General features: G+C 37.6%; 1 protein-coding gene across 10 annotated transcripts in view; it reads right to left on the reverse strand.

The window, feature by feature from the left end:
* CDKAL1 (CDK5 regulatory subunit associated protein 1 like 1) overlaps nt 1–26923 on the reverse strand; it is a 651341-nt gene that overhangs the window by 534276 nt on the left and 90142 nt on the right. For all 10 annotated transcript variants that reach the window (XM_030881291.2, XM_030881294.2, XM_070046775.1 and 7 more), the window contains one exon: nt 16111–16195. In XM_030881291.2, coding sequence (XP_030737151.1) covers nt 16111–16195 — 85 coding nt within the window. The remainder of the gene's footprint in view (nt 1–16110; nt 16196–26923) is intronic.

Here is a 26923-nt window from a genome sequence, read left to right on the forward strand (position 1 = left end):
CAGAGAATATGAAATGGAGAATCTCAGGAATGCGCCCTCAGAAGAAGGAAACTTAAAATCCAAGAGACTGATTTTTTTTTTGGGGGGGGGAGTATTTTGGTAATATCTATGTATTCACTTACCTTTCAACCTAGCCATGTCACTCTAGAAATTCATCCTGAAGATACACTTCTAATAATACAAAAATATATGTGCACAAGTTTACTTACTACGGCACTATTTGGAACTACAAAATATTGGAAATAACCTAAATGTCCACACAAGCTGAATGAACCATGATACAGCCATTCAATGAAGTTACTATTCAGCCGTAAGAAAGAATGAGGATGACCTCTGTCAACTGATGCAGTTTCCAGGCTATATTACAAAGAGTAAAGAATAAAAGAATATCTAGAATATGCTACCATTTAAGTAAAAAACAAAGGGAAACTTTAAAAATTTACATGGATTCCTCATACAGAATTCTGCATATGTATTCTGTGGGATTATGACCCACAGAATAACCATGAGTCTATACTGATATAAATGATTAAATAAATTGACAGGGAAGAAAACAACTCTTCCTCACAGTAAAAGCCCAATTAATAAACGTAGAAGACATAACAGAAATAGAAGAATCACAACGTGACTTGTGCTCATATGTACAAAAAAGGAAGAATAAACTAGAAGCTAATGGAGACAGGTGGGATTAGGATGGAAAGAGAGTAATGGGGATAATAAACAGGGAATTCCAGTATCTTTGGAAAGCAGCAGTTTGACCACATAATGTAAGATTCAAGACAAAAAGGACTTAAGATGTTTAATAGGATTGAACAAATAACATAAATGCATTGTAAAAACTGAGAGCTGCGTTTCCCACTGTTACAGAATGAAGTTACATGTAAGAAAAGGAAGGGGACTTGCCTGATGGTCCAGTGGTTAAGACTGCGCTTCCAATGCAGGAGACTCAGGTTTGATCCCTGGTCGGGGAACTAAGATGAAGGAAGGAAGGAAGGAAGGAAGGAAGGAAGGGAGGGAGGGAGGGAGGCTAGGCTAGAAATAAATCCTATGCAGTTGAAATAGAGTCAAAGGGCACAGTATGACCTCATGCTTTTTAATACATATACAGATAGATAACCAAAGCAACGAAAGTACAAGATGGGCCTGGACTCTTTGGTACCAGAAAGAAGCCAACTTAGAGGAGTTTCCATTGGCCAAATCCAGAACAATTTGAGCAGTAAAAATAATGACAGCAAGGGATCATGCCCAAGGTTAAAATAAATAACCTTGACTCTATGAAGTCAATATTACAAAGATAGACAGACAGATGGGAGGGTGAAGAGTCGGCTCCTCCTTACAGTAAGATTCCAATTAATTAATGCAGATGGCATGATGGCAACGGAAAAATCATCACTTGATAAATACCACAGTATTAAATGTTATATGCAAAAGTAATCAACGGATGCTAAAAGTAATGGTGAAAACATGATGAGAAACAGACTATATGCATAAAACCAAAGTACCACAAAATACATATTAACTCCAAAGGGGAAGATAGTAACTATAGAGCATAAAGCTGAAAGCTACCACCTTAAGTAGATGAATTTAACACCTAGTTACTGTATGTCAAAGTTAACAAAAAAACAAAAAAAGATTTAACAATATCCTGAATCTCCTTGGTATGACACACTGAGACGGACACATACCTACCACTCCCTATATTCTTGATAAAATGCATAACATCTGAATCTAATTATGAGGAAATATCAGGAAAGCTCAAATTAGGCAATATTCCACAACAAAACTCACCAGCACTCTTCAAAAGTGCCAATGTCATAAAAGACAGACTGAAGAACTGTCCTAGATTGGAAGAGACTGTGACCAGACAACTAAATGCAATGTAGGATACTAAATTGAATCCTGAACCAAAAAAAAAAAAGACAAATTTTGAATACGGTCTGTATAACAGTTCACAGTACTGTAGCAACATTAATTTCCTAGTTTGATCATTGCATTATGGTAATGTAAGATATTTAAACGTTAGAGGAAGCTGGGTGAAAGGTCTATGGGAAGTCTTTGCACTGTTCCTGAAACTTTTCAGTATGAAAAGTATTATTTCAATACTTTAAATAAGATAATTATAATAACAATAATAAGATAATTATTTCATCTTATTTCAAGATGCAAATTAAAACAAAAAAGTTTAATACTCTATAAAATTCCAGTCAAAGCATGTTTATAAACAATATTTATAATAGCCAAGTATTAGGAAAAAACTCAATGTCCATCAACAGATGAGTAAATAATATTTCATGTATATAAAATAGAACATTTATGAATCCATAAATAAATAAGAGCACAAAGTAGTCTATGAATCTAGAATAAGGAAGCTTTATATACACCTGTAGGGAATTATTCCAGGGTACACAGTTAGTTGAAGAAAGGAGGGAAGAAGAAAGAGGGAGGAGAGATAAAGGGAAGGAGAGGGGAAGGGAGAGAGGAATAGAAGAGTCAAATTTGCTGTAACACTTTTTGCCATTATAAACAATGATGCAATAAATGACTTTATATCCCTGTCCTTGCAGACACGTGTTTTTATATCTATAGGAGAGGGTCATAAAACACAGAACTGCTAAATCAAGGTGCATACATATTTTTAATTTTTATACTTATCAAAAAATTACTTTCCTAGGAGACTGTGGTAATTCAGACTCTCACCAGCAATAATATCAGAGCAAACATTTCCCCCAAATCTTAGGACCACCAGTTCTACTGAAAACTCCAATTTACTCAGCAAAAAAACAGTATCTCATTTTAATTTGTATTTTTCTGATCACTGGTAAGGATGAATGAACTTTTCATACTTATTTCCTCTTCCATAAGTTGCCTGTTCATACCCTTTGAAGACTTTTTAATTAAGCTGTCTCATTTATGGAGCTCTTTGATATTATTCATATATACATTTATTTATATGTTCATATATATGTTTATATATATACACACATATATTATATATATTTTAAAATCTCTATAGATTTTTTAAATCTTGTTTTGGGTGCTTCAGGCCATACAGAAATTATAATCACTAGGGGTGAAATCTATCAAATCTTTTTGGTTGTGATACTGGTTTGGAGAATGTAACTGCCATTTAGTGGGCATAAGTCAGAGGTGCTAGGTGTCTTCTAAGGCATGTCTGTCCTGTACAAATAACTCCACAGGTCCTGCAAGAGTTCTGAATCTCCTATTAAACATTCAAGTAGGTAAAAAACATATTTACATTATCTAGTCCTAGAATCTAAGGCGCATCCCTAGGGCAATGTCATTGTCGGTATTTAAGCTGTTAAGGCTATACACATATCAGATGGAATTCATTACTCTCACATTCAGTGTAATTCTACATATAGGTGATTTCATCAGGTCTTCTGGTATATTAGTACCTGAGTATTTATATTTTGAAATATATATTACATTACCAATGTTTCTGTTTATTTCCCCCTACATTAATTATATTCAGAGCACTGTGTTGTTTGTAATAATGTGTATAGGTAAGTTATGTTATTCATGAATTTTACTAAAGGGTACTTTGCTAAACATTTGTTATACAAAAGGATCACTGGGTCTGATAAGGTTCAGAAACACTGCTGTAGGCCTATAGGAGAAGAAAAGACTCCTCAGATTCTAGATCTTTTACCTTCCTCTCCACCCCCACTAGGACTAGAGATAAGGCCCCCTCCTCTAACACAGGTACACCTTCTTCCCAGGACCCAGGGTCTCAACTCCATCTGTGTTCTCCTCTAACACAGAGTTCTAAGGCTCTAAAAGATGCCCAAAGGTATTTAGCCAGTGGGACAATGAGGGGGTAAGAAACATACATACTCAAGGTACCATGTGCCCAGGATTTGCTCAATGGAATATCCATCAGTTCTATTTTCGTGTTTCTTTAAAAATTATCATTTTTAAATGTAAATGATCAATGACACCAAAACCTTTGCTATTTATTAAAGGAGTAAAAACATCAAAAGAACAAATTAATCAATATTTCAACTGCAGATGACAAAAAAATTATTTAAAAAGTTGACTCAAAACATTTTCTCATTTAAAGCAAAACAAGTCTTTCCCTTCAGTAACTATCATAAGCTACTGACAGGCATTTAAGGAAAGCATCAAGTTAAACGTTTTAGTTTTGCCATAAACTTGCTTATCTGATCCCTCTTAGAAAAGAAATTTATGAGCTAGAAAGCACATCCCTGGCTGGCACAAAGGATGAGCTGTTGATTTCTAAAACATATTGTAAAAGAGAGCCTTGACATACACCTTAATTTGTATTTTTTCCCAAAATAGTTTGTATCATGTGATTCTGTCATTTCTTTCTTAATGCATCTACATTCCCTCTCTGCCTCTGTCTCCCACACACACACTCGCTCCTTCTCCCTCTCTCCCTCTCTCTCTCTCTCTCCCCCTCTCCTTCTCTCTCTCCCCCCTCTCTCTCTCTCCCTCTCCTTCTCTCTCTCTCCCCCCCTCTCCTTCTCTCTCTCTCTCCCCCTCTCCTTCTCTCTCTCTCTCCCTCTCTCTCTCTCTCTCCCTCTCCTTCTCTCTCTCTCTCCCTCTCCTTCTCTCTCTCTCTCTCTCCCCACCCCCTCCTTCTCTCACACACACACTCTCTCTGTCTCTCTCACTCACTCACCACAAGAAGAAAAACACCAAAGAATGGGCCATTACAACATAAATAAATCTGGGCAGTTTGTAACAATGGTTCAGCAGAGTATCTCTGCAAGGACACAAAAAGACACTGTTGCAGAATGTTCACATTGTTCACAATCTAGGATGAGGATTGGATACTCCTAACTTTCCTCTAATAGTATCCAATGGCGCCAACCTACAGAAACCCTACAGCAAGTTTTATAGGACTCTTCCCTTTGGTTAGCTTTTCACTGCTTACATTGAATTCTCCACTTTTTTTTTTCCAAGTTAAATGTAAACACTAACTTTCTATCTGAGTGAAAAGAAGCATTGTTCTCAGCTGAAACAAACTTTTTAGAATTATATAAAATACTGTTTTCTAGCAGTTAATTATAGAATGAACTTAAGTCTCAACCTTTCTTCCAATTAGTTAAGACCTTCTGTGATAATTTTAAACTCTGCTTTTGCTTTCTGTCTAAATTCTTGTAAAATTTCTAGTTTCTAAATCAGGTTTATAATCATTGTTATCACAAAATGGAGTATCAGAAACAATGAGATATATACTTTCCTCATAGATCCCATTTCAAATATGGTCACTGCAGATCTTAAGAGTGGAAAATACGTGAAAATCCCAATTATCCTTTTTTGTTATTATTATTTGTGTATGTAACATCTAAGCCATGAGCTTCTCCAGTGTATTTTGTTATTGTTATTATCAATACTTCATTAGAGACAGCTCAGGGTAACCAAAAAGAAGAAAAGTTCTCAAATGTCAACTGTGTTGTTTCTTAAACATTCTGAATAAAGTAAACAGGAGAAAGAAGGGTCATTGGTTCACAAATATGTTGAGAATCTCATCCAATACTCTAGTCCTGATAAATGAAGAAGGTAAATAAAACACGTATCTTGCCTCAAAGACTACAACTTGCAGCAGAGGCATCAATTTAAGACCCAGTGAGCATTCTCCCTTTCTTCAGTACTGATAGAACCCCAATTCGGTTGGGAACAACAACATGACTAGTCTAAAACAAATGAAAATAAACCACATTTCCTAGCCTCCCTTACAAATAGAGGTAGTCATGTAATATGGCTCCAGCCAATGAGATGCAAACACAGGGTTCTGTGTGGGACTTCCAATGAAGTGCCTTTAAAGGAGGAACCAACTCAGCTGGCACTGTCCCTTTTGGTAGTTCCTCCTTTTTGTAAAGTACATATGACGGCTGAAGAGTAGCAGCCATTTTATATCATAATGGAAAGATCAATAAAACTTTAGAGAATTTGCCCTCACATCCTTGAGCTGGTAAACCAAAGCCAGCAACTTCCTATCTATGGACTTTGCACTATATAAAGAAAAATAAACCCCCTATCTTATTTAAGCTTCTACTTTTAGGGTCCTCTATGACATGGGGTTGAACTTAATTTCTAAGTAATGCAATCTAATAGGAAAGAGATACAGAAGAAGTTCTGTGAAAAGCTACAGAGGAAGACACTTGTTCTGACAGAGGCAGGGAGTGGAGGGGGGTGAGGAGAAAAAACATACAGAGAAAGCAAACACATGAGTTGGTTCATTCATTTGTTCAACTATTATTGGCAACCACTGTGTTAGGTGCTGGGCTACAGGTAAAAGACATAGTGGCTGTCCCTAAGGAACTCTGAAATGGGTTGCAGACAGATGAAGATACGATTAAAATACAGGGTTATTTATAGGGGCAGCCACACACAGCTGTGCCAGATTGTGTCTACAAGAACTGACATCTTTTCCTAATCCCACAAAGGTAACATCCACTCATCAAAGCCTGTACCCAAAGGTGCCTCAAGGACTGCCCTCAGCCCCTGAGCTATAAAAACAGTAACAGAGGTAAACATAAGGTACTTTGAGTAGAATCTGCACCCACACATAAGACTATTAACTAAAGGCAGAGTGGTTACCTGAGGATTTTGTTTATCCTTCACTGCCACCCCTTATCCAATTTTTGATGATCACAGACAACCATTCCTTAATGCAGTCTAAAATCAATGTAACTATTTTAATATGGCCCAGAGGACACCTAAACCTAATTGTAACCATAAATAAGGAACAGAAATAGTTAACATTTAATATTTTAATATTGTGTGCTATGGGTTTAAAGGTCATCAGTTCATAAACAACACTACTGAGTGACCAAAAATTAAGAAAGATTATGTTTTTCACACTTAGAGCATACAAGAAGGGGAGTAAAAAAAATACGTTTCTTTTTTTCTCTGCTGTTGTATTAAAACACACACCAAGAATAAGTAGGATGTCTTTCAAACCAAAACAATAGGAAATCACTCCTGGCTGAAAGCACAGGCTTAGATCATGTTGATTTCTTCTTTAATCCTGCTGAAGCAAGTTTCTGCATGCTTTCTGGGGCCTCCACCTACAGAGCTGTTAGGACAACAGCCAACACATATATTTAATTACATAAGTATTCAATGCTATCAGCCAGCTGTTGCCAGTACATAATACTCTGACCTCTTTCACTTACTCTCTTGCTTAAAATGCCAAAAACAAAGCAACTGTTGATGTAACAGTAATCATGAAATATGCAAAATACTGTTCTCCAAAAAGATTTTTGATAGCTATGAAACTCAGTTTTGCATTTTATAATGATTTATTACATCTAAACTGCTTTTTCTGTTCCTGATTTGCAAATTAAGTAACTTATCTTACAACTGTAAATTTAACTATTCCTTCATTTTTTTAAAGTCAACCAGGAATTCAATCCTAAAATATACTTTCTCCTTTACTCCCCATCAAATTTCTCACTGAGATTTATCATGTAATAGTCTCCCTGCACTCCCATTCGTCTCCATGTTTTCCATGGATAGGGGACAAACAACTAAAGTCTGTAGCAGGAAATGTGTCAAAATCTGCTCTGAATTATGTAACTCTCACCCCTCACTTTAGGAATCAACAGAGAACTCTTCATTTATGTTTCCAGAAAGCATGTTCCTCTAATACCATCATTAACCCCAGACTAGCTGACAGAGAAAAAACAATACAAAGTCCTAGCATCAACAGAAAGTAGACTAAACAGACCCATGACTTAAGACTTGAATAATATGAATTCACATATGGTAGACAGTAAGAAGACCTAACACATAAACAGCAACTTATCCAGAGAAATTTGGCCTTCATCAAATCAGCTTTCAATTCAATGCAAAACTCAGTGCCAAATATTCACCAGGCACTGTACCAGAGACCAAGGATCCCTCAGTAAACAAGTGAGACAACATCACTGTCTGCGTAGATCTTACTGTTCCACTCTTCTCTCAAAGATCCTATATCAAGTCAACCTCTCCAAAACATCTACTTCTTACCCCACAACAGCCATGTTGATTTCTTTCTCCCACTTTGGTGTTTTTTAATGTTTTTTGCTCATTCATTGAAACTGGACAATCTGATATTCAAATGTAAGACAAGTGTTGTGATATTAATATAGTTATATAATTAATAATATACTTAACACAAAATAATACATTAGCAATGACTTGCTGATGCCCTGACAGCAGAATGATGCCAAGCACTCTTCCCAAAACAGGAAGAATCAATCCATTTAAAACCTAAGTGTACAAACACACGTTGAGTACAGACTGTGTGTCTAAAACAAGGTCTAACACTACCTGGTTTTTATCTACACCTTTGTTACCCTTTGACTCAAGATGAGATGCTTCAATTAATCCAGTGGCCAAGGTCCTGAAGCAGAGCCAGTCCACTTAGTTTGGCAAGAAGAACAGGGTCCTGCCACTCGCAGCTGAGCTTCTGCCAAGACCAAGCAATACTCCAAGAAGGGAGAACAGTTCTCACTCCTTTTACTACTTTACTCTGGAAAGAAACTGTGGACCAATAGTGGCAAGCACAAGTTTCTTATCTCATTTAGGACAAGAAGGGGCAGGTTTCTTCCTAGTTTATAAGCAAAACATAAAAAGCAAAACAGCATGATTTCTTAAAAAGAGAGCCCTTTAGTACAATCTTTGCAAATTAGAATGTTCTTTCCCCTTTTTGCAAATATACAGCCTGTCTCTACAAGGGATTCACAGGTGCCTTGGGAGTCTCTTCTCAGAACAGCTGACAAGCAAGTCTTACTCCATGAATGGTATCTGTTTCCCAAGAAAAGGAAAATCATTACATGGTAGAGTCAGAGGGTCAAAGACTTCATAAAAAAGGATTTTCCTGAGGTCAATAACCTGACCTCAAGACCACAATCTAGTAGAGAGCCAAATATGTAAACAAATAATAAAATGTAATATGCAACAATAGATGTTTGTACGGGATAAAGAAGTAGCACAGAACAGAGGGTGATTAACTCTGGGGACCCTGGAGGTAAAGGGTGGGAGTTAGAAGGGAGATAACCTTGCACACAGCATTACCTTTGATATGAGTCCCACAAGATGACTAGGTTGCCAAGTAGAATTACATGGGGTGCATGAGTGGGGGGGGGGGGCGCGCGTGAGCATGTACATGCACACATGCATGCCTTTGGGGGAAAGGGAGAGCATGTTCCAAGGAATAGGAAAAACATATGCAAACACATTATATGTCTGGAAAATCATACAATTTAGGCAAGAAGTAAAATTCTATGGAGGAATGGCGAGAAAAGAGGCCATAGAGGTAGGCAAGGAACAGATTATTTTAAAAGACCTTTTTACACTAGGAAATTATATCTTTATCATGTAGCTGAGAAGGAACCATTACAGGGTGTGAAGGAGAGGAACGCATGAACTGGAACAGAAAAGGAGCTGAGAACAAGCTTAACTTCTACTGTAATATAAGAGCAAGAGATATTGAGGACCATAACTAAGACATTAGCAATAGGGATGGAGAGAAAGGATTAAATTCAAAAGATATGTGTCTAGTTCGTGGCAATCTGATGAAACATGAGAACACAGTGGTTCACTGCAAGTTCCAAGAAGCAACAAAACACTAACAACACTGGGCAAAAGTAATGAGAAGGAAGGAATCAAAGGGAGGAAGGAAAAGATATTTTAGAAGTAGAATCAGTTCTGAAGGATGGAAAATAGGGGAGGGAAAGAGGGAGTCAAAGAAAACTCCCGGACTATCTGATAGGTGACCTTGTAACCAAACAAGACAGGCAATACGAACAGGAACATTAGCTGGGGAAAAGGTGAGGTAGATAATGAAGAGGCTCTGACACGATGATTTAAAGTGTCAACTTTAAGGGGCATCTAAATGGAAAAGTCCAGAAAGCAGCTGGACATACAATGGACGTACAAGTTTGGTTCTTGGAAGGAGAGACCAGGGTCAGAGACAGAAATTTGGGAGTAATCAACACACAGATAGTATCTAAATAGTGGAAGTAGATGAGAAATGGTAGGAGGAAACGTAAACTCATGTTAAAAATAGCACTGTTTGGAGAAAAACAATAGCCTTAGACAAAACTTAACTGACAATATATATTAAGTCAAACAGTACAATATTTTGAACTAACTTTCCATATAGAGGGAAACCTTTAAGGTGGGAAAGGATAGCTGGAACCATGAGACTGTGACTGGTAAAAGCAAACAATGAACGACACTTGAAACAATAACATAAAAGTGCTACTGAACTAAAGCCATTGCATACTAGAAAAGCCAAAATTAAAATATCTAAGTTTTAAGAAAAAATCCACGATCTACAACATTAAAAAGTAAGTTTAACAAAAGAACTTGCGTTACCTAACCTGTTTCTTGAAAAAGGCCAAACTAAAACCTAGTATTCTTTTTTATCTCCCAATGCCAATTTTTTTAATTAAAAAAATAAAGATAACCTGATTACTAACAAATTTAGTTAGAAACAGAACGAGTTGAGTTTTTTTCTTTTTTTAAACTGTATAATTACTAACTGAAAAGGAAAGCACTTCTCTGTTCGTAATAAGTCAGCTTTTGTGAAGGCAATTTATTTTACAAATTCAAGTTGAAACAATATTCTGATGCCTCCCCCAACTTCAGTTTACAATGAAGAACTCAAAGTCAAATCCACATAAAGCAAAAAATCTTTTCATAATAGGAGTGAACATCCAATAATTTACTTGATCAACAGAACGCTATTTCTAAAAAGAGCTCTCCTTTAAACAGAAGATATAATACAAAGCAGGTTATCCTGTCTCAACATACACTTTTCTTCTTTGTCCATTTCTCCTTATATTTCCATTGTTCTTTCAAGTAATTTCACTGAGATATCTAAACCATCCCTTCAACATTACCATTTATTTCTACAGGCAAAGGTGGTTCAAAGAACTAGTGACTCATCTATCTACTATCAGTGTGGCTAAACCACAGTGCCCATTTGGGTTAATAACGCACAAGGTCAAACAGAGGTTGACAGTCCATGATCAAAGCAAGCTGGCTATTCTTTCTGTCATTTATATAGAACACACAAGACGTGTTTATCTTCACCAGCCTCTGAATGACCTCCTTTAGGTGGCATGGAAAAGATTCCACATTTCTATAAAGCACTAACCAAAGGAGTTTTCTTATTTGATACTCTCATTAAGAGCAAATTTTATTTTTTTGAAACTTTTGATCTTTTTCGTTTACTCAAGAACCCCTCAAGTTTAAGGCCATATTGTCTAAATCAAATTGGTTTAATGCATAAAACAAGGACAGGGCAACTGGCAAATGCTCAAGAGGAAAGAGTATGCATACAACAGGCTGCCACCACAAAACATGGGCCTCATGAGAGATTTTTTCAAAATTAGTAAAGGCAATAGCATTTAACATTTCAAAGTTCAAAAGGCAGCCAGAAAAGTCATCCTTAACTCCTTTTTTACTACTTAAAACTCCTACTGTCTTATCAATCTGAACATCAATAATACAAACACTGTAAAGTCTTAGTAATTAGATCAACTAGTAGAAAGTACTGATCAGTACAGCCTACGGATTAACACGTATGCATTTTCATGCCAGGTATGTAACTTGGACTAGATTAAGGAATTATTTAAAGTAGAATGATTTACTGTCAGCATTACTGTATAAAATGAAAATTTCCAAATAATTTTAAGCCATTATTCTCTGTGACCAAGGTTAAATAATACTCCCAATATATTTTATACTGTGAAGTTGCAAAACTAATACTTTTGACCACCACCACCAAGAGAAGAAAAAAAAAAGGCCCTGGCTGTCTTGTCACAAATTCACAATTCTGGGATCTTATGCATTGATTACATGAAAGATAGTAAATCTCTCAGTTTTCTTTCTTTTCTCCTGTTAAAACAAGAGGGTCCTACTGCCTGGTAGCTCAGGAGAAATAAAATGAGTTGATAATAGACAAACAACTATTAAATATCAAAAATACATATGGCACAGAGAACTATGTTCAATATCCTATGATAAACCATAATGGAAATTATATAAAGAAAGAATGTATATATATGTATAACTGAATCACTTTGCTGTACAGCATTAATTAACACAACATTGTAAATCAACTATACTTCAATAAAAAAAATTTCTACAGTCGAAAAAAAAGAATACATTGGGAGAGAGACAAAAGCAGATGATCAGAAATTAAGGTGAACGCTCAGAAGTAAGTGGCAAAGTGAAGCAATCATTATTTGTAGGGGGTTCAGGTTAGAAAAAAAGAGCCCCCAGCCCATCCTGAAAATGGGTGAATATGAGCATAATGCATTAGGCGCAGCTGAACAAGGAGAGATGAAACACCCCATCAGGGCCTCCTTGAATTTAAATGTTGCCTCACTGTCATGGGGGGAAAAGTGCATGCTCATGAGGAGGCTGAAGGGAAAGGATGGAGCTGGAGGTTGAGAGAAGACAAATGTGTCGCATGACTGAAGGTGTAATAAAGTTTACGAACTATTTTTCTTTGTTTTGCTTTGTTAGGAGACAGTGGTGAAAGGGGGAGAACATTTAAATAAAGCAAAATGCTTGACAAGAGTAGGTAATCTTTCACTGAAAGTCTTTAAATGTATAAATGTCACTTGAATTTGACATTTTCTCAATGTTAATTGTTACTGTGCCTTCTACAGGATTATATTTATTCTGGAAGCAAATCCAACGTTAGCTTAGGTGGTATGTTAACAAGAACTAGTTGTGATTAGCAAAAGCTTTCAAAGCCATTTAAAAAAATACTTAATCACCTATAATACTGTTTTTAAATTTTCTTTCAAGCAAGCAGAATAGTGCATTAAAGGAACCTGTGCTCTCTACCACTAGTGTTGTAGTGTTAAAATGACAAAAATCTTAAGTGATTACCTCACTTAATCTTTCAAACACCGTATCATTACCTTGAACTGCATTCACAAGAGTTTATGTAAGAAAACCCATTGACACAAGTTATATTTGAGTTTTTAAATAAACTTTTAGAAACAGTCTAGAAGTGTATCAGTTAATCACATTTTAAAATTGATAATCACACAAACTGAATTCTCTGGGGTTTGTACTTAGAGGCTATCAGTAGCACTAAAGTATCTTTGTATCTTATGCCTCTCCTATAGGAGAAAAAGTAGATAATCAGGGAACATGATAGACTTCCCATAAAAGGCATTCTTTGAAAATAAGCAGCACCTGGTAAACATCCTGCTCTGCTCTTGGTTTAATTCTCCCTTCTTCTGGTCCTAACCATGACCCTAACTCCCCTGTTCCATCTCACATCACTACCACCCTCCTAAGCCTCCCACCATCGTTCAGGTAACAACTCTTCTCTGCTCCTTCCATGATTTCTAAGTTGAGGAAACCATCATATTCAACTATCGCTTCTATGGAAACAATGCAAAATCTGTACCTCTAGTGGTGCCTCTTTGATATCTGCCTCAATTCTGTAACTGCTTATCTGACTTCTTTACCTGGTATTAAATTTAACATCGCACAGGCTCTAGTGAGACTACCTAGGTTAACATCCCACCTCCACCACTTATGAACTCAACAGCTTTAGAGAACTTCATCTGCAAAACAGATGCTTCTTCATCTGTAAAACAGAAATAAAATTGGAACCTACAACTCATTGGTAGACTGCAAGAATTAAACTAGATAATATCTAATTGATGTAAAGCACTTTGAACAGTGCCTGCCACATAGAAGACACTTGATAAAAATCAAATATTATCCATTACTTTATTATAACATTTAGCTGTAACTTTAAATACAGCACATTCAAAAACAAAAACATGTCTTCCTTCAAACTGGAGAACAAAAAGGCACTAGCGGTATCAAACATCTAGACTTATTATAAATCTATACTAATTATGACTATGTCAGGTAAGCAGTAGTAGAATAAGCACCAAAATAAAGAAACAGATCAGTGGAACCAAATAGAGAGCCCACAGACAGACCCAACCATCTATGGACACTCAGCCTATGACAGAGTGGATAATATATAGATAAAAGGAGAAAGGACAGGTTTTCAAAAAATAAATGATACTGGAAAAAGTCGGAGTCTACACAGAAAATAAATAAATAAAATGGGATCCTCTTCCTGGTATCATACCAAAAAAAATCAACTCCAGATGAATTATAAACCTGAATGTAAGAAGTAAAAACCATGGAATTTTTAGAAGAAAATACATAGAATATCTTAACTTCAGAGTAAGGAAAGACTTCTTAAACAGTAAGAGCACGGACCCAAAGGCAAAGGTTGATAAATTTTAAGCCAGAATTTCTCTTCATCCTAAGATACCATAAAAGAAAGTGAAAGATAAGCCACAATTGATACAACATATGTAATATGTAAGGATTAGTATATAGAATACATTTAATGTATTCCCACAAACAAATAATAAAAAAATAACAGGGAAATATATTTAAGAGCCATTTCACAGAAAAGGACAATCTAAATGGCAAATAAACATATAAAAGGATGCTCAACATCACTAGTAATCACAGAAACACAAATTAAGACCACATTGAGATACCATCTCCACCACCAGATGGGCAAAAATTTACAACCCTGACCGTATCAAGTACTGGCAAAGAGTGGAGAACAACCACACCCATCCATGACTGGTGGGAGTGAGCGCCAGTACATCCGTTGGGGGAAAAGTTCATCATTACCTAAAACTTTGAATATGCACACACCTGTGACCCAATAATTCCTAGGTACATATCCTAAAATAACTCTTGCACATCCGCACCAGAAAACATGTTCAAAATATTCAGAGCAGCAGTGCTCATGAAAGCAAAACACAGGGAAAACTCAAAACTCTTTCAATAATAAAATGGATAAATTGTGACAAATTCATTCAGTAAAATACTATGAATGGCCAGTTATTTTACATCCATCAACATGGATAAATCTAAAAGCAAAACGTTAAGGAAAAGAAGCAAATCTCAGAACACAAACAGTATAAGTCCAATAAATATAAAAGAGGGCAAAACTAAACAACACATTGTTTAGAGATATATTTAATAGATGATAAATTTACTAATAAAAGGAAGGGAATGACCCACAAAAGTCAGGATAAAGGTTACATCTCAGGGATATGACTGAAAGAGGGACAACGGGGCAGTTTCTAAGGTCTCAGCAATGCTTTATTTCTTATGCTGGGTGGTAGATATTAGGTGTTAAGTTTGTTAACCTTATTTAAACTGTACATGTTTCATAAACTCATTTATGTATGATATATTTCACAATAAAACCAATGTGGTGGGGGTTGAGTTTGAGAGTGAAGTCAGGAAATGAAAAATCTTAACAAGTCTCTCGGGGGACTTCCCTGGCGGTCCCACGGTTAAGATTCCGCGCTTCCACTGCAGGGGGTTTGATCCCTGGTCCAGGAACTAAGATCTCACGTGCTGCGCAGCACAGCCAAAAATTTTAAGTCTCTCGGGGAAGGCAAGAAGAAAAACAGGACCAGAGCTAAAAGGGGTGTATGGGGCTGAGTAGGTCTGAGCTTGTTTAAATACCAATGAAAACGCACCAATGGGGTTGGAGAGATGAAAATAGAGGTGAATAAGGAAATAACTTATAGAATGAAGGTTGTAAGAAGTGGGTGGAGTGGGTGGAGTATGATTCAGAGATGTGAAAAAAAGATACTTCTTTCACTGTAACTTGAGGAACAATTCAAGAACCACGGATTACATGCCCGCTCCCCCAATAAACTGTACTTCTCTTGATGGCCAGGCATTATTAGAACAGTGCTAATGGACAGGGAAGAGAAAAGAGGTAAGGACTGCTTTGGATAGTTTCAAAATGTAGAGACTGGATTCCCCGAGAAAAGTATGTTGTTAATACTTGACAGATATTCAAATCACCTATTAGCTAACTTCACAAATACTCAAATACCTATTAGAAAAGTCTACCTTGAAGTTTTATTCCTTACCAGATAAATTCAAAACAGTATAATGCCCAAAGTCCAACTCATACTTTTGCTGATAACATACTGAGTATTTGTAATGGTAGGAATCTTTTAAAAGCTAACTTCCTGAAAATTAATTCTTACATCACTTATAAAAAGATAAGAAAAAAAATCAACGTCCACTTACTTAATTGAGTTTCTAAAGTGGTCTTCAGCCGGATTTTTTACAGTACAACTATTCAGGAGCCATAAGTCTGCCTCTGATGCATTTTCTATTAAAAAGATAAATATGAAAAAGAAAAGTAAGTATCACATTTAATCAGCCGAAAGTATCCAAGTGCTTACTCAGATGGCACTGGGACCACAGGGGGAGAGGAGAGAGAGCTAGTGGGTAGAGTCAAGTAAACAGGCAATTACAACATAGTAGATAACTGCTTCAGCATGGAAACATTGGTGAGAAATAAATATTAAAATATATAACCTGTGCTATTATCTTCTCATTTAAAATATAAAGAGGATAAGCATTTTCTTCAAACATTTTGAATACTTGCGAGTATTTAATACTAACAAAAACTAAAGTGAAACTGGCCTAATCTTACCTCTGAATATGAAACTAATCGCCCCTTTTTAGGCTGTGTGTTAATATTTTTCAAGCACATGTATTATACACTGAATATTCTTCAGCTTGAGATGTTACTAAAAACATTGTTTGTCTTCTTTGAAAAAGTTAATGATTTACATCAAAGTGAGTCTTTTATTCCTCACTAATTTGATTAGATACTGTTATACACTATAACAAACTCACTAGCAACACAACAAATTACCCAAACCAAACCCGTCACGTTTATTGAAATGAATATGTACGTATGTATGTATGTATGGCTGCACTGGGTCTTCATTGCTATGCGCAGGCTTTCTCCAGTTGGGGTGAGCGGGGGCTACTCTTCGTTGCGGTGTGTGGGCTTCTCATTGCGGTGGCTTCTCTTGTTGCAGAGCACAGGTTCTAGGCGCGAGGGCTTCAGTAGTTGTGGTACGCAGGCTGCGGTAGTTGTGGCTCGTGGGCTGTAGAGCGCAGACTCGGTAGTTGTGGTGCACGGGCTTAGGTGCTCCGCGGCATGTGGGATCTTCCCAGACCAGGGCTCGAACCCATGTCCCCTTCATTAGTAGGCGGATTCTTAACCACTGCACCACCAGGGAAGCCCCTCGAAATGAATTTATAAATGCCTGAAGTGCTTGATGCTATTCCAACAGCCTTACTGCCTAAAAGGACTTATACATTAAAATAGGATTAGCACAATGAAAGGAAAACCAAAGTTGAAAACTGCAGCACCTTCAATGTTATTTCAACAAGAACAGAAGCAGAGGTCAAAAGACATGAAGAACTAAGGACATATGGATGTCTGTGTGTACATTCTCCACCTGGGAATGGAGCTTCCAGTGAGAGCATTCCATAAGAGGGATGGGGAGCACATCCAAGCTTCCGGTAACTTGGCAAAACTTTTCCCCCAAACATTTTGTTATAAAAATGGTAAATTTTTTACAAAGAGATAAGATCCACAAATTCTTGAAAAGGAAAGCTCCTCATTACTATACATCAGCTGAAACTAGGATCCCTCCTAACTTGTCTCCCTCCTTCCATTCATACTCCCCATCCCCACCCAGTCGTCTATTTTCCCACCCAGCAGCCAGAGTGGCCTTTCGTAAAACAGCAATCTGATTACGCCACTTGCCTGCTCAAACTTGGTAATGACGAGTATTCACCGACCTCTTCTAGTTCCCTCCAAGTTAGTCCCCACAATGCCACCGAAAAGATAATCCTCTAGTAGCAATCTGACCATAGTACCTTTTCAACCTTACAGTAATTTACAATTGGTATTCAAAACCTATCCAGATCTCCACCTCCTCAACTGCAATATTCATTTCTCCCTATATTCATCTATCCTTCCAGGCACACCAAACCAAATTCCTCAAGCTTGCACTATTCCATCTGCCTAGAATACCTTTATTTTCTTCACAGAATGACAGCTCATACCCCTTTCACCTGCCTATCCACCTGGCTAACTCCTTTTCATCCTTCAGTTTCAGCTCGATGTTTGTGAGATGCCCCCTCTCTGCACTCCCACAGTAGACTGTCTAGACTATTCTTGCACTTTACAATTCTGTATTAAAATAATTCATTTTTCCAGCCTGTCTTTATTACTATTTAAGAGATATTGAAGACATTTTTTTCTGCCGCTCTCTGAATGTCCAGGACCTAACACAGATTGTTCTACTTACGAGCATAAATCAGTCAACTATCAAAACACAATGAGGATTTACTATGTGTCAGGCTCTGTTCTAAGTACTAAGGATATGAGAGTGAAACCAGTTTCCACCCTCAAGGAGTTTACAGCCTTAAAGAGGAAGTCTGACCAAAACAAAAGACAGAAGTAAGCAAGATAATTTCAGGTACCAGTCAATGATATTAAGATGATTAAAGAGAGTACTGAACAGAGAATAATTGTGGGGTTGCTGGTCAAAATAAGTCTCCCTTGGGGGCTTCCCTCGTGGCGCGGTAGTTGAGAATCTGCCTGCTAATGCAGGGGACACGGGTTTGAGCCCTGGTCTGGGAAGATCCCACATGCCGCAGAGCAACTAGGCCCGTGAGCCACAACTACTGAGCCTGCACGTCTGGAGCCTGTGCTCCGCAACAAGAGAGGCCCACGATAGTGAGAGGCCCCTGCTTGCCACAACTAGAGAAAGCCCTCGCACAGAAAAGAAGACCCAACACAGCCAAAAATAAATTAATTAATTAATTAATTTTTTTTAAAAAAGTAACAAATGTTCAAGTACAATTGGTGTCAAAAAAAAAAAAAGTCTCCCTTGGAAGCTTAAATCTGAGTTGAGACTTAAACAATGGGAAGGAATCTGCCACGCAAAGATCAGAAGAAAGAGCATTCCAATGAGAAAATAGCACAAGTGCAGAGGCCATGAAACAGGCCCAAGCTTGCCATGTTCCAGTAACAGAGAGAAGACCAGTGTGATTGGACCCAGGGAGAGAAAGGTCTGAGAGGTGGGCAGGAACCAGATAATATTGGCAAGTTAAGAAAATTACATTTATTCTAAGAGTAATGAGAAGTCACCACTGGGTTTCAAACATGAACTAATTCCTACTTCAGAAATTCCATTATGGAAACACTGTGAATAAAAGTCTGTAGATGGGGTAAAAGCAAAAGAAGTGGGGAAAAAAGTAAAGGCAAGAAAATCAGCTGGAAGCTGAGACACTGGTCTAAGGGTAAGAGAAAGACCGCAGAAACCTGGACTGGGATTATAGCAATGGCAAGAATGAGAAGTGAATGGAGGCGTGTTTTGGAGGTAGAATTAAAAGAATTCACTGTTAGATCAGGTATAAGTCGTGCAAGAAGGCATCATGTAGGATCGCTAAACACGTGGAAAAGATTCTGGCCTGAGCACCAGTTACTGAGGTGCCATTTACTGAGATGACGGAGGTCTGGAAAGGCACGGATTTGGGGAACAGAGAATCGATAGTTCTGTTGTGGCCATGTTTTGTTTGAAATCCCTATTAAATGTCCAACTAGAAATACTGATCAGCCATTTGTATATATGAAACCAAAGCTCACAGGGGTCCTCCAGGCTGGAGACACAAATGGGAGAATCTAAACCCTAAAAAGATACCTCAATTTAGAGGAATGGATGTGCTCACCTAAGGAGAGAATGTAGGGTGGGGGGAAAAAGGAGAGAGAAAAAGCAGAAGACAGAACATCGGGTTGTTCAAAGGTCTGATGGAGTTGAGATGAGAAAAGGACATGGAAAAGGAACAGCCAATAAGATAAGGGGATAAAAACTAGGGAGCATGGTGTCACAGAAATCCAGGGAAGAAAGTACTTTAAAAAGAAATAATCAATTGTGTTAAATGCTAAGAGTTCAAGGAAGATATCTGTATAAATACTAGTATTGTTACCAAAAAAAATAAGATGGTCCTCCACCCTTTTTCATTTTGCTTTCTCAATTTTGAGTATTTGCTTGCTCTGTGCCAACTTACAATCACCCAGCAAAGGCCCTTTTTTAAGGTTTTTAAATAACACAGAAAACAAACTCACTACCAAAGGGGAGTGAAGAGGAAAATCGTATATGGCTCTTTGCCAGTAAGTAATGTGATCCCACATGTTCTGCCCCCTATGAACACATTTCCTGGGTTTTAAGATGCCATCAACTATAAGAAACACAACCAAATTTGTAGCAGCTCTTCAAGAGACGTGGAACATTATTCTCTGTTCTTTTAAGTTTTAAGATACATCCCAACTTCAAACATTAATATAGGAGGCAGAGTGGGGGTGAGATGCATCTGAAACAGAAGAAATAAGCTAGTATTTGGCGTGTCTACCTTAGAGCAGCAGCATCTAGAACAATCAGGAAATACCAGAAGATGTGCAGTTTCTAGAACCTCATCACCCCAAATAAAATAACTGTTCAAACATCCTACTGCTGGTAGGTAATTAGGTTACTGCGTTAACTATCTGCTAAGAGAAGGTTAACAGCTTATGTTCTTGCCTTAATCAGAGCATCCATGTCAGGTTCTCCAGTGTCTGGGAGAGGAGAACACAGGGGACAGGACTAGGGAAATGGGCAAGAAAGGACCACGGAAGGGAAAGGCAGTAAGAAGGCACCAAGACTGGAGGCACAGACTTCACGAAGACCCAGGAAACAATTCTACCTACCGTGAGACCTGTCCTCCAACACTTGTCCTTGTTAACCCGGGACATGCAGCTGAAAATCATCTGCACATAAGGCAAATATTGCCAATGCCAGAGCTGCGAAACCAGTACTGGGGTAAAAAGCTACACATCTGAGGCTAGCCAGATGGAATCTAGACCTCCAGATTTGACTACTTACAGTCTTTCATTATTTCAAATGGCGCTGCAATGAATAGCACTGTACACGTATCATTTTGTATTTTTCCCGGATTACCTGTGGAATCAAGTCCAAAAAGGTGTGACTGTTGGGTCAAAGGATAAATTCCCCTCCATAAAGGGCGCATGGCTTCACATTCCCATGAGCAATGCATGAGACTGCCCATCTACCCACAGCATCACCCATGGAGTGTGCTATCAAACCTCTGTACTTCTGGCAATGCGGTGAGAGACAGGAAGCCCGTGGGATTTGAACTGTGCATTTCTCTTATTAAGAATGAGTTGAGCATTTTTTCACATGTTTAAGGGCCTTTGCAGAGTTGGGGGTTTTTTCCCCCCCTGTTTTCCATCTGTTCAGATCTTTAGCCCATTTTTCTATCAGGATAGTCATTTTAATCTCTAGTTTTAATTTACAAATATACACACACACACAAAGAGGATGTTAATCTTTTGTCTATGATAGAAGTTATAATATTTTCTCCCGGCTTGTTATTTTACTTTTTTATAGTTTCTTCATGCTTTTTTATATTCAGGATATCAAATTTATCAAACTTTTCTCTTTTTTAAATTTTACTGAAGTATAGTTGATTTACAACGTTCTGTTAATTTCCGCTGTATAGCAAAGTGACTCAGTTATACATATATATATATATTCTTTTTCATATTCTTTTCCATTATGGTTTATCACAGGACATTGAATATAATTCCCTGTGCTATACAGTAGGACCCTGTTGTTTATCCATCCTATATATAATAGTTTGTATCTGCTAATCTATCAAACTTTTCTCTTACTGCTTCCAGATTTTCAGTCATAATTAGAAAGTTTCCTCTACTCCCAGATTATTAAGGAATTCACCCATGTTTTATTTTAATACACACAGGGTTTTACATTTAGATGTTTGCTCTATTAGAACTTTACCCCGATGTACATTGGTCTCACTGAATTTTTTTAATGCGAAATGAAATAAGATCCTTTGTGCTCATACCAAATTGGAAAATATTAGAAAGTATGGTACTACCTAGTGCTAGCAAAGGAATGGGGAAGCTGGCAAGCTCTACTCTGTTGATGAAGTCTATTCTGACAAAACTCTTTGGAATGCAACATGGGAATAGCTGTCAAAAATTTAAATGTGCATGAGAATTTCTCCTACACATGCTTGTAGGATACTTGCACCACACACACACAGTTATATACAAACACACAGATATACATATACATATATATGTACACACATATAAATTTTAAAATTCACATGGAAGATTACTGACAAGGCAAAAAACTTGGAAAGCCTACATATCCATTACAAGGAGACTGGTTAAATAAATTATGAGACTGCATCTAAAATGCCATTCAGCTGTTAAAAAAGCAAGATAAATCTGTAAGTACTAATTTATAATAATCTTTGTTATATCATCAGATGAAAGCAAGGTGAAGAGTAGGTCTTGAATTTCACTTGTGTTTTAAAATGGAAAAAGAGGAAATCCTGTTCTAAGTAAAAAAACAAAAATTCTCGAAGCATAAATATGAAACTGTTTGAGGTGTTTGCCCTTGGAAATAAGATGAAGGTTCAGCTGGTCTCCAATATTGTCTTAATATGCACTTTTATAGTCTCTTTTTTTTGTTTAAACTTGCATGGATATTACTTTTATAATTTTATAAAGTTTAACCCTGAGAAGGGGCACATTAATATTTAATTTACCTGTCTTCATTGTTTGAATTTCTAACAGCATTTAAACTAAACTAAGAAAAACTAATCAAGCCTTTAAAAAAATTTTTTTAATTTCCTTTTTCATAGGGCTCAGAATCAATAGTGTTCTTTCATTTTAAGGTAAGAACATAAACTATTTTCCTGCTGTGATCCATCATGAAAACAGTGACCTGATATACATTTTCTGGGACTTTTCTCCCCACTGCTAAAAGCTTTTGCACTCACTGAACCAAGAAAATGATGATCATTGACACACCACCCACTTTGAGTGTGAGGATGGAGAAACAAACTATTATTTGTTTTAATCGAAACGCATTTACTTTCCAAACTATTTCTTTATGTATACAAGATAAATTACTTCTAAATCCAAAGTAATAAAAATCTGATTGGCAATAATGACAATAGCTAACATTACTGAGTACATATTATGTACCCAGCAATGAGCCAAGCACCTCATACTCCTTTTCTTTCCCCATTTAATTCTCCCAATTTGAGGTGGGTTCAACTTTTACTCCAGTTTTACAGAGGGGGAATCTAAGGCTTAGAAAGGATAAGTAACTTGCCTAAAATCACACAGTAAGAGAGGGGCCAGGATTAGAAATCCAGACAAACTGACTTCAGAGACTGTAAATTTAAGGAAATTAGAATGCCTCATTAGGGGCTCTTTGCTTCTTGATCAAAAATAATATAGACAATACCTAAAAACAAAGTAAAAAATGTATTACATGACCTTGAGGCTGCCTCATGATACTACTTCTAATAAGACAAATAACTAGGCTTCAAATGGAGCTGTTTGGTTGGCTATTTCCAAAATTTCCAAGATGTTGAACATGTCAGCTCTTGGCCATCCGTTATCAGTGGGAAACAGGCAAGTAAAGAAAGAATTAATACTGAGTGCATATAAAATGGATAATTGGGCTTCCCTGGTGGTGCAGTGGTTGGGGGTCCGCCTGCCAATGCAGGGGACGCGGGTTCGTGCCCCGGTCCGGGAAGATCCCACATGCCGCGGAGCGGCTGGGCCCGTGAGCCATGGCCGCTGAGCCTGCGTGTCCAGAGCCTGTGCTCCGCGACAGCAGAGGCCACAACAGTGAGAGGCCTGCGTACCGCAAAAAAAAAAAAAAGGATGACTAATAAGAACCTGCTATAAAAAAAAAATTAATAAAATAAAATTCAAACCAAAAAAAAAATACTGAGTGCAGGAGCATTACTGCAGAGCACAGGCAGACTTTCAAAGCAACCAATCTTCCCTTCCCCCTGCAGCCTTCTGCATAATGGTGGCATTACAGAAGAGATGGGCATGGTTCATATCAACAGTACCCACAATAAACCATTTACCTTACACAACTCTTCCATCTGAAAGTCAACTAGAGGAGCAGCCTCAAACAGTAAGAGGAGCCTTACAACTACTTAAATCCATAGATTTAAGTAAGGCAGCCAGGCAAGCTGATACAAATAAAAATTCATTAAGAACAAAACGAAGAGGGAGAAAAGTCTTGATTATTTTGGACCCAACAGCATTTGGGGGGAATTTTTTTACCACAGAACTCTGGAAGGCAAGGCAAGTCCAAACACTTTAAATGTCCATTATGTTTAATCACAGCTGGGAGTTTATTTATGTAATACAGATCATTGGATGCCTACTAAAAACTCAGAGAATAGAGCATGCTATAATACAAAAATTTTAAAGCATCTTTAGGGAGCATACTGAAAAAATCTTAAAACCAATAAAAGGCAAAACAAAAATTCTAGTCAACAGATTCATATTTTCCTTCCACATTTCATTCACTGTTCTCCCTAGGGACTGTGTAAACGCACAGCGTGGAGTAGCCATGCTTCAGAATCCATTTTATAAAAGCAAGTGACCCACGACAAAGAATGCTCCCTTTAACCAGCTAGGCTCGGAGGAGTGGGAGGCTGGGGAGAAGACAGGGAGAAAAAGAAGGCGTAGGAAAGATGCAGAGGAGAAATGAGAGAGACAGACAGACTGACAGAGCATCTCTAGCTCCCACGCCGAAATACGTAGAGCAAGAACAGCCCCTCCTCCGCTGTGCAGTGCTGGTGACTGTGCGGCATGTTTCTGAGTGGAACACAGCAGCTCCTGGGGAAAGCACTTAGGCTTGGAGATGACACGCATAATGAGTTTGTTCTTTTAAAACAGTCATGCTGAGCGCTTCACAGAAATAAGATGAGGAAACCAAGGGTCAGCCTGAACTCTGTTTACTGTATGAAGGGAAAAGAACATTTTTTTCTCCTAAATGAGAAATAATAGCTGGCAAAACTCTACCAGTAAGTACTGAAGATTAATTACATAGCGAGACAGACCTGGTCATAATCAAAATCAGAGCGCTGGGCAGACAGACCGTTTACTTACTATGTAGAACAGAGCACTGCTAATATTCCCCCATTCTCTTTCCAGATCAAATAGCTCTGCTGATCCCTATACATAATTACTTCAGAAGTAACTGTGTCTAAAGAATCCCTAAAAGGATATCTATTTCTAGGTGTTAAATAGGTTTGTAAACTAAGAAGCAATAAATACACCAAATGGACTTTAGAGGGGACTGCGTGATCTGGTCCCCACCCCTCTATCCAAAGCCCACCTTGTATGCTACTATGTTCCTGCCACACTGAGCCTTTAGGCCCTCAGGCCTAATAAGTAAAATTCAAACGTTGAGATGACCAAAATCTAATTGGAAAAAAGTGCGCAAAGTCTATGAACAGTTTACGAAGGAAGAAACACATATGGCTCTTGAACATACAAAAAGATGTTGAACCCCATTCTTAATCAATGAAAACTAAAACTGCACCCCCCAAAAAAACTGTACCATTTTTCTTCACTTCCTATATTGTCAAAATCCCAAAAGTTTGATAACACACTGAACTGATGTAACCATGAGGAAACAGGCACTCTCATGCATTGCTGGTGGGAATACAAACTAGGCCACCACCTATGGAGGCAATTTGACATGATCTCCCAAAATGGCAAATGCATATCCTCTGACCAAGCAGTTCCAAGAATTTAGCTATGACAAACGTACTTGCACAGGTGCAGTCATTAACTGCAGCTTTATTTCTAACAGCAAAAGGTGACTGACTAAAGACATTTTAGTTTATTCAGAATTGAGACTCCTATGGGGGGAGAGATAAATTAGGAGTTTGGGATTAACATATATACACTACTATATATAAAATAGATAATCAATAAGGACCTACTGTATAGCACAGGGAATTCTACTCAATAATCTGTAATAACCTATATGGGAAAGGAATCTGAAAAAGAATGGATAAATGTATATGTATAACTGAATCACTCTGCCATACACCTGAAACTAACACAACATTGTAAATCAACTATACTCTAATATAAAATAAAAATTAAATTAAAAGAAAAAAGAATTGGGCTTCCCTGGTAGTGCAGTGGTTGAGAGTCTGCCTGCTGATGCAGGGGACACAGGTTCGTGCCCCAGTCCGGGAAGATCCCACATGCCGTGGAGCAGCTGGGCCCGTGAGCCATCGCTGCTGAGCCTGCGTGTCCGGAGCCTGTGCTCCACAACGGGAGAGGCCACAACAGTGAGAGGCCCGCGAACCACAAAAAAAAAAAAAAAAAAAAAAAAAAGAATTGAGACTCTTATAAGCTACTTACAAAAGAAAAAAAAAAAATAGAATAACCTCGAAGTCCTAATATAAAAAGATCTCCAGGACACATTGTTCAAAGAAAATAATAAGACACTAAAAATATATATACACTATGCTACCACTGGAAACTGAGAATACATATTCACATTTGCTTGTATTCATATTTAAAAAAATTCTGGATGTACATCAGAAACAAATAGCAATGGCTGGGATGGGGAGGAAGGAGTCGAATAGGACTGATGGGAGACAAGAGGAAGATTTTTTTCCTTGTATAACTTACTTTTTATTTTTGAACCTATTCAAAAATTAAGCATTTTCAAAGTAAAAAAGCAACTGTAAAAACTGTAGCTTGTCTTAATCCTCCTATCTTCCCATTTCTTTACTCCTTCCATAGTCAAACATCTGGAAAGACGTGTCTGTCTGTACCAGATGTACTCTGCCACCTCCCATCCACTCCTCCACCACTTCATTTTGATGAAGACCTTCAACCGCTCTCCATTCCCCGGACACCACTTTCATCGAGGGAACTGATGGCAAATGCCATAGACAGCACACCATGCAGTCAAACACTTTTTTCTTTACGTTGTGGAGAGCATCACTCTCCTGTTTTCCTCCTACCTCCTTGGCTGCTCTACTTTATCCATTCCCATCTGCCCTCCATGAAGTAGAGTTCCTTAGGACTAGATGTTGGTTCCCTTGTCATCTATTCACTGGATGATTCCAACCATACCTCTCACGGTTTTCA

This window comes from Globicephala melas, chromosome 11 (genome assembly GCF_963455315.2).
Source record: "Globicephala melas chromosome 11, mGloMel1.2, whole genome shotgun sequence".
In the NCBI taxonomy this organism is placed as follows: domain Eukaryota; kingdom Metazoa; phylum Chordata; class Mammalia; order Artiodactyla; family Delphinidae; genus Globicephala; species Globicephala melas.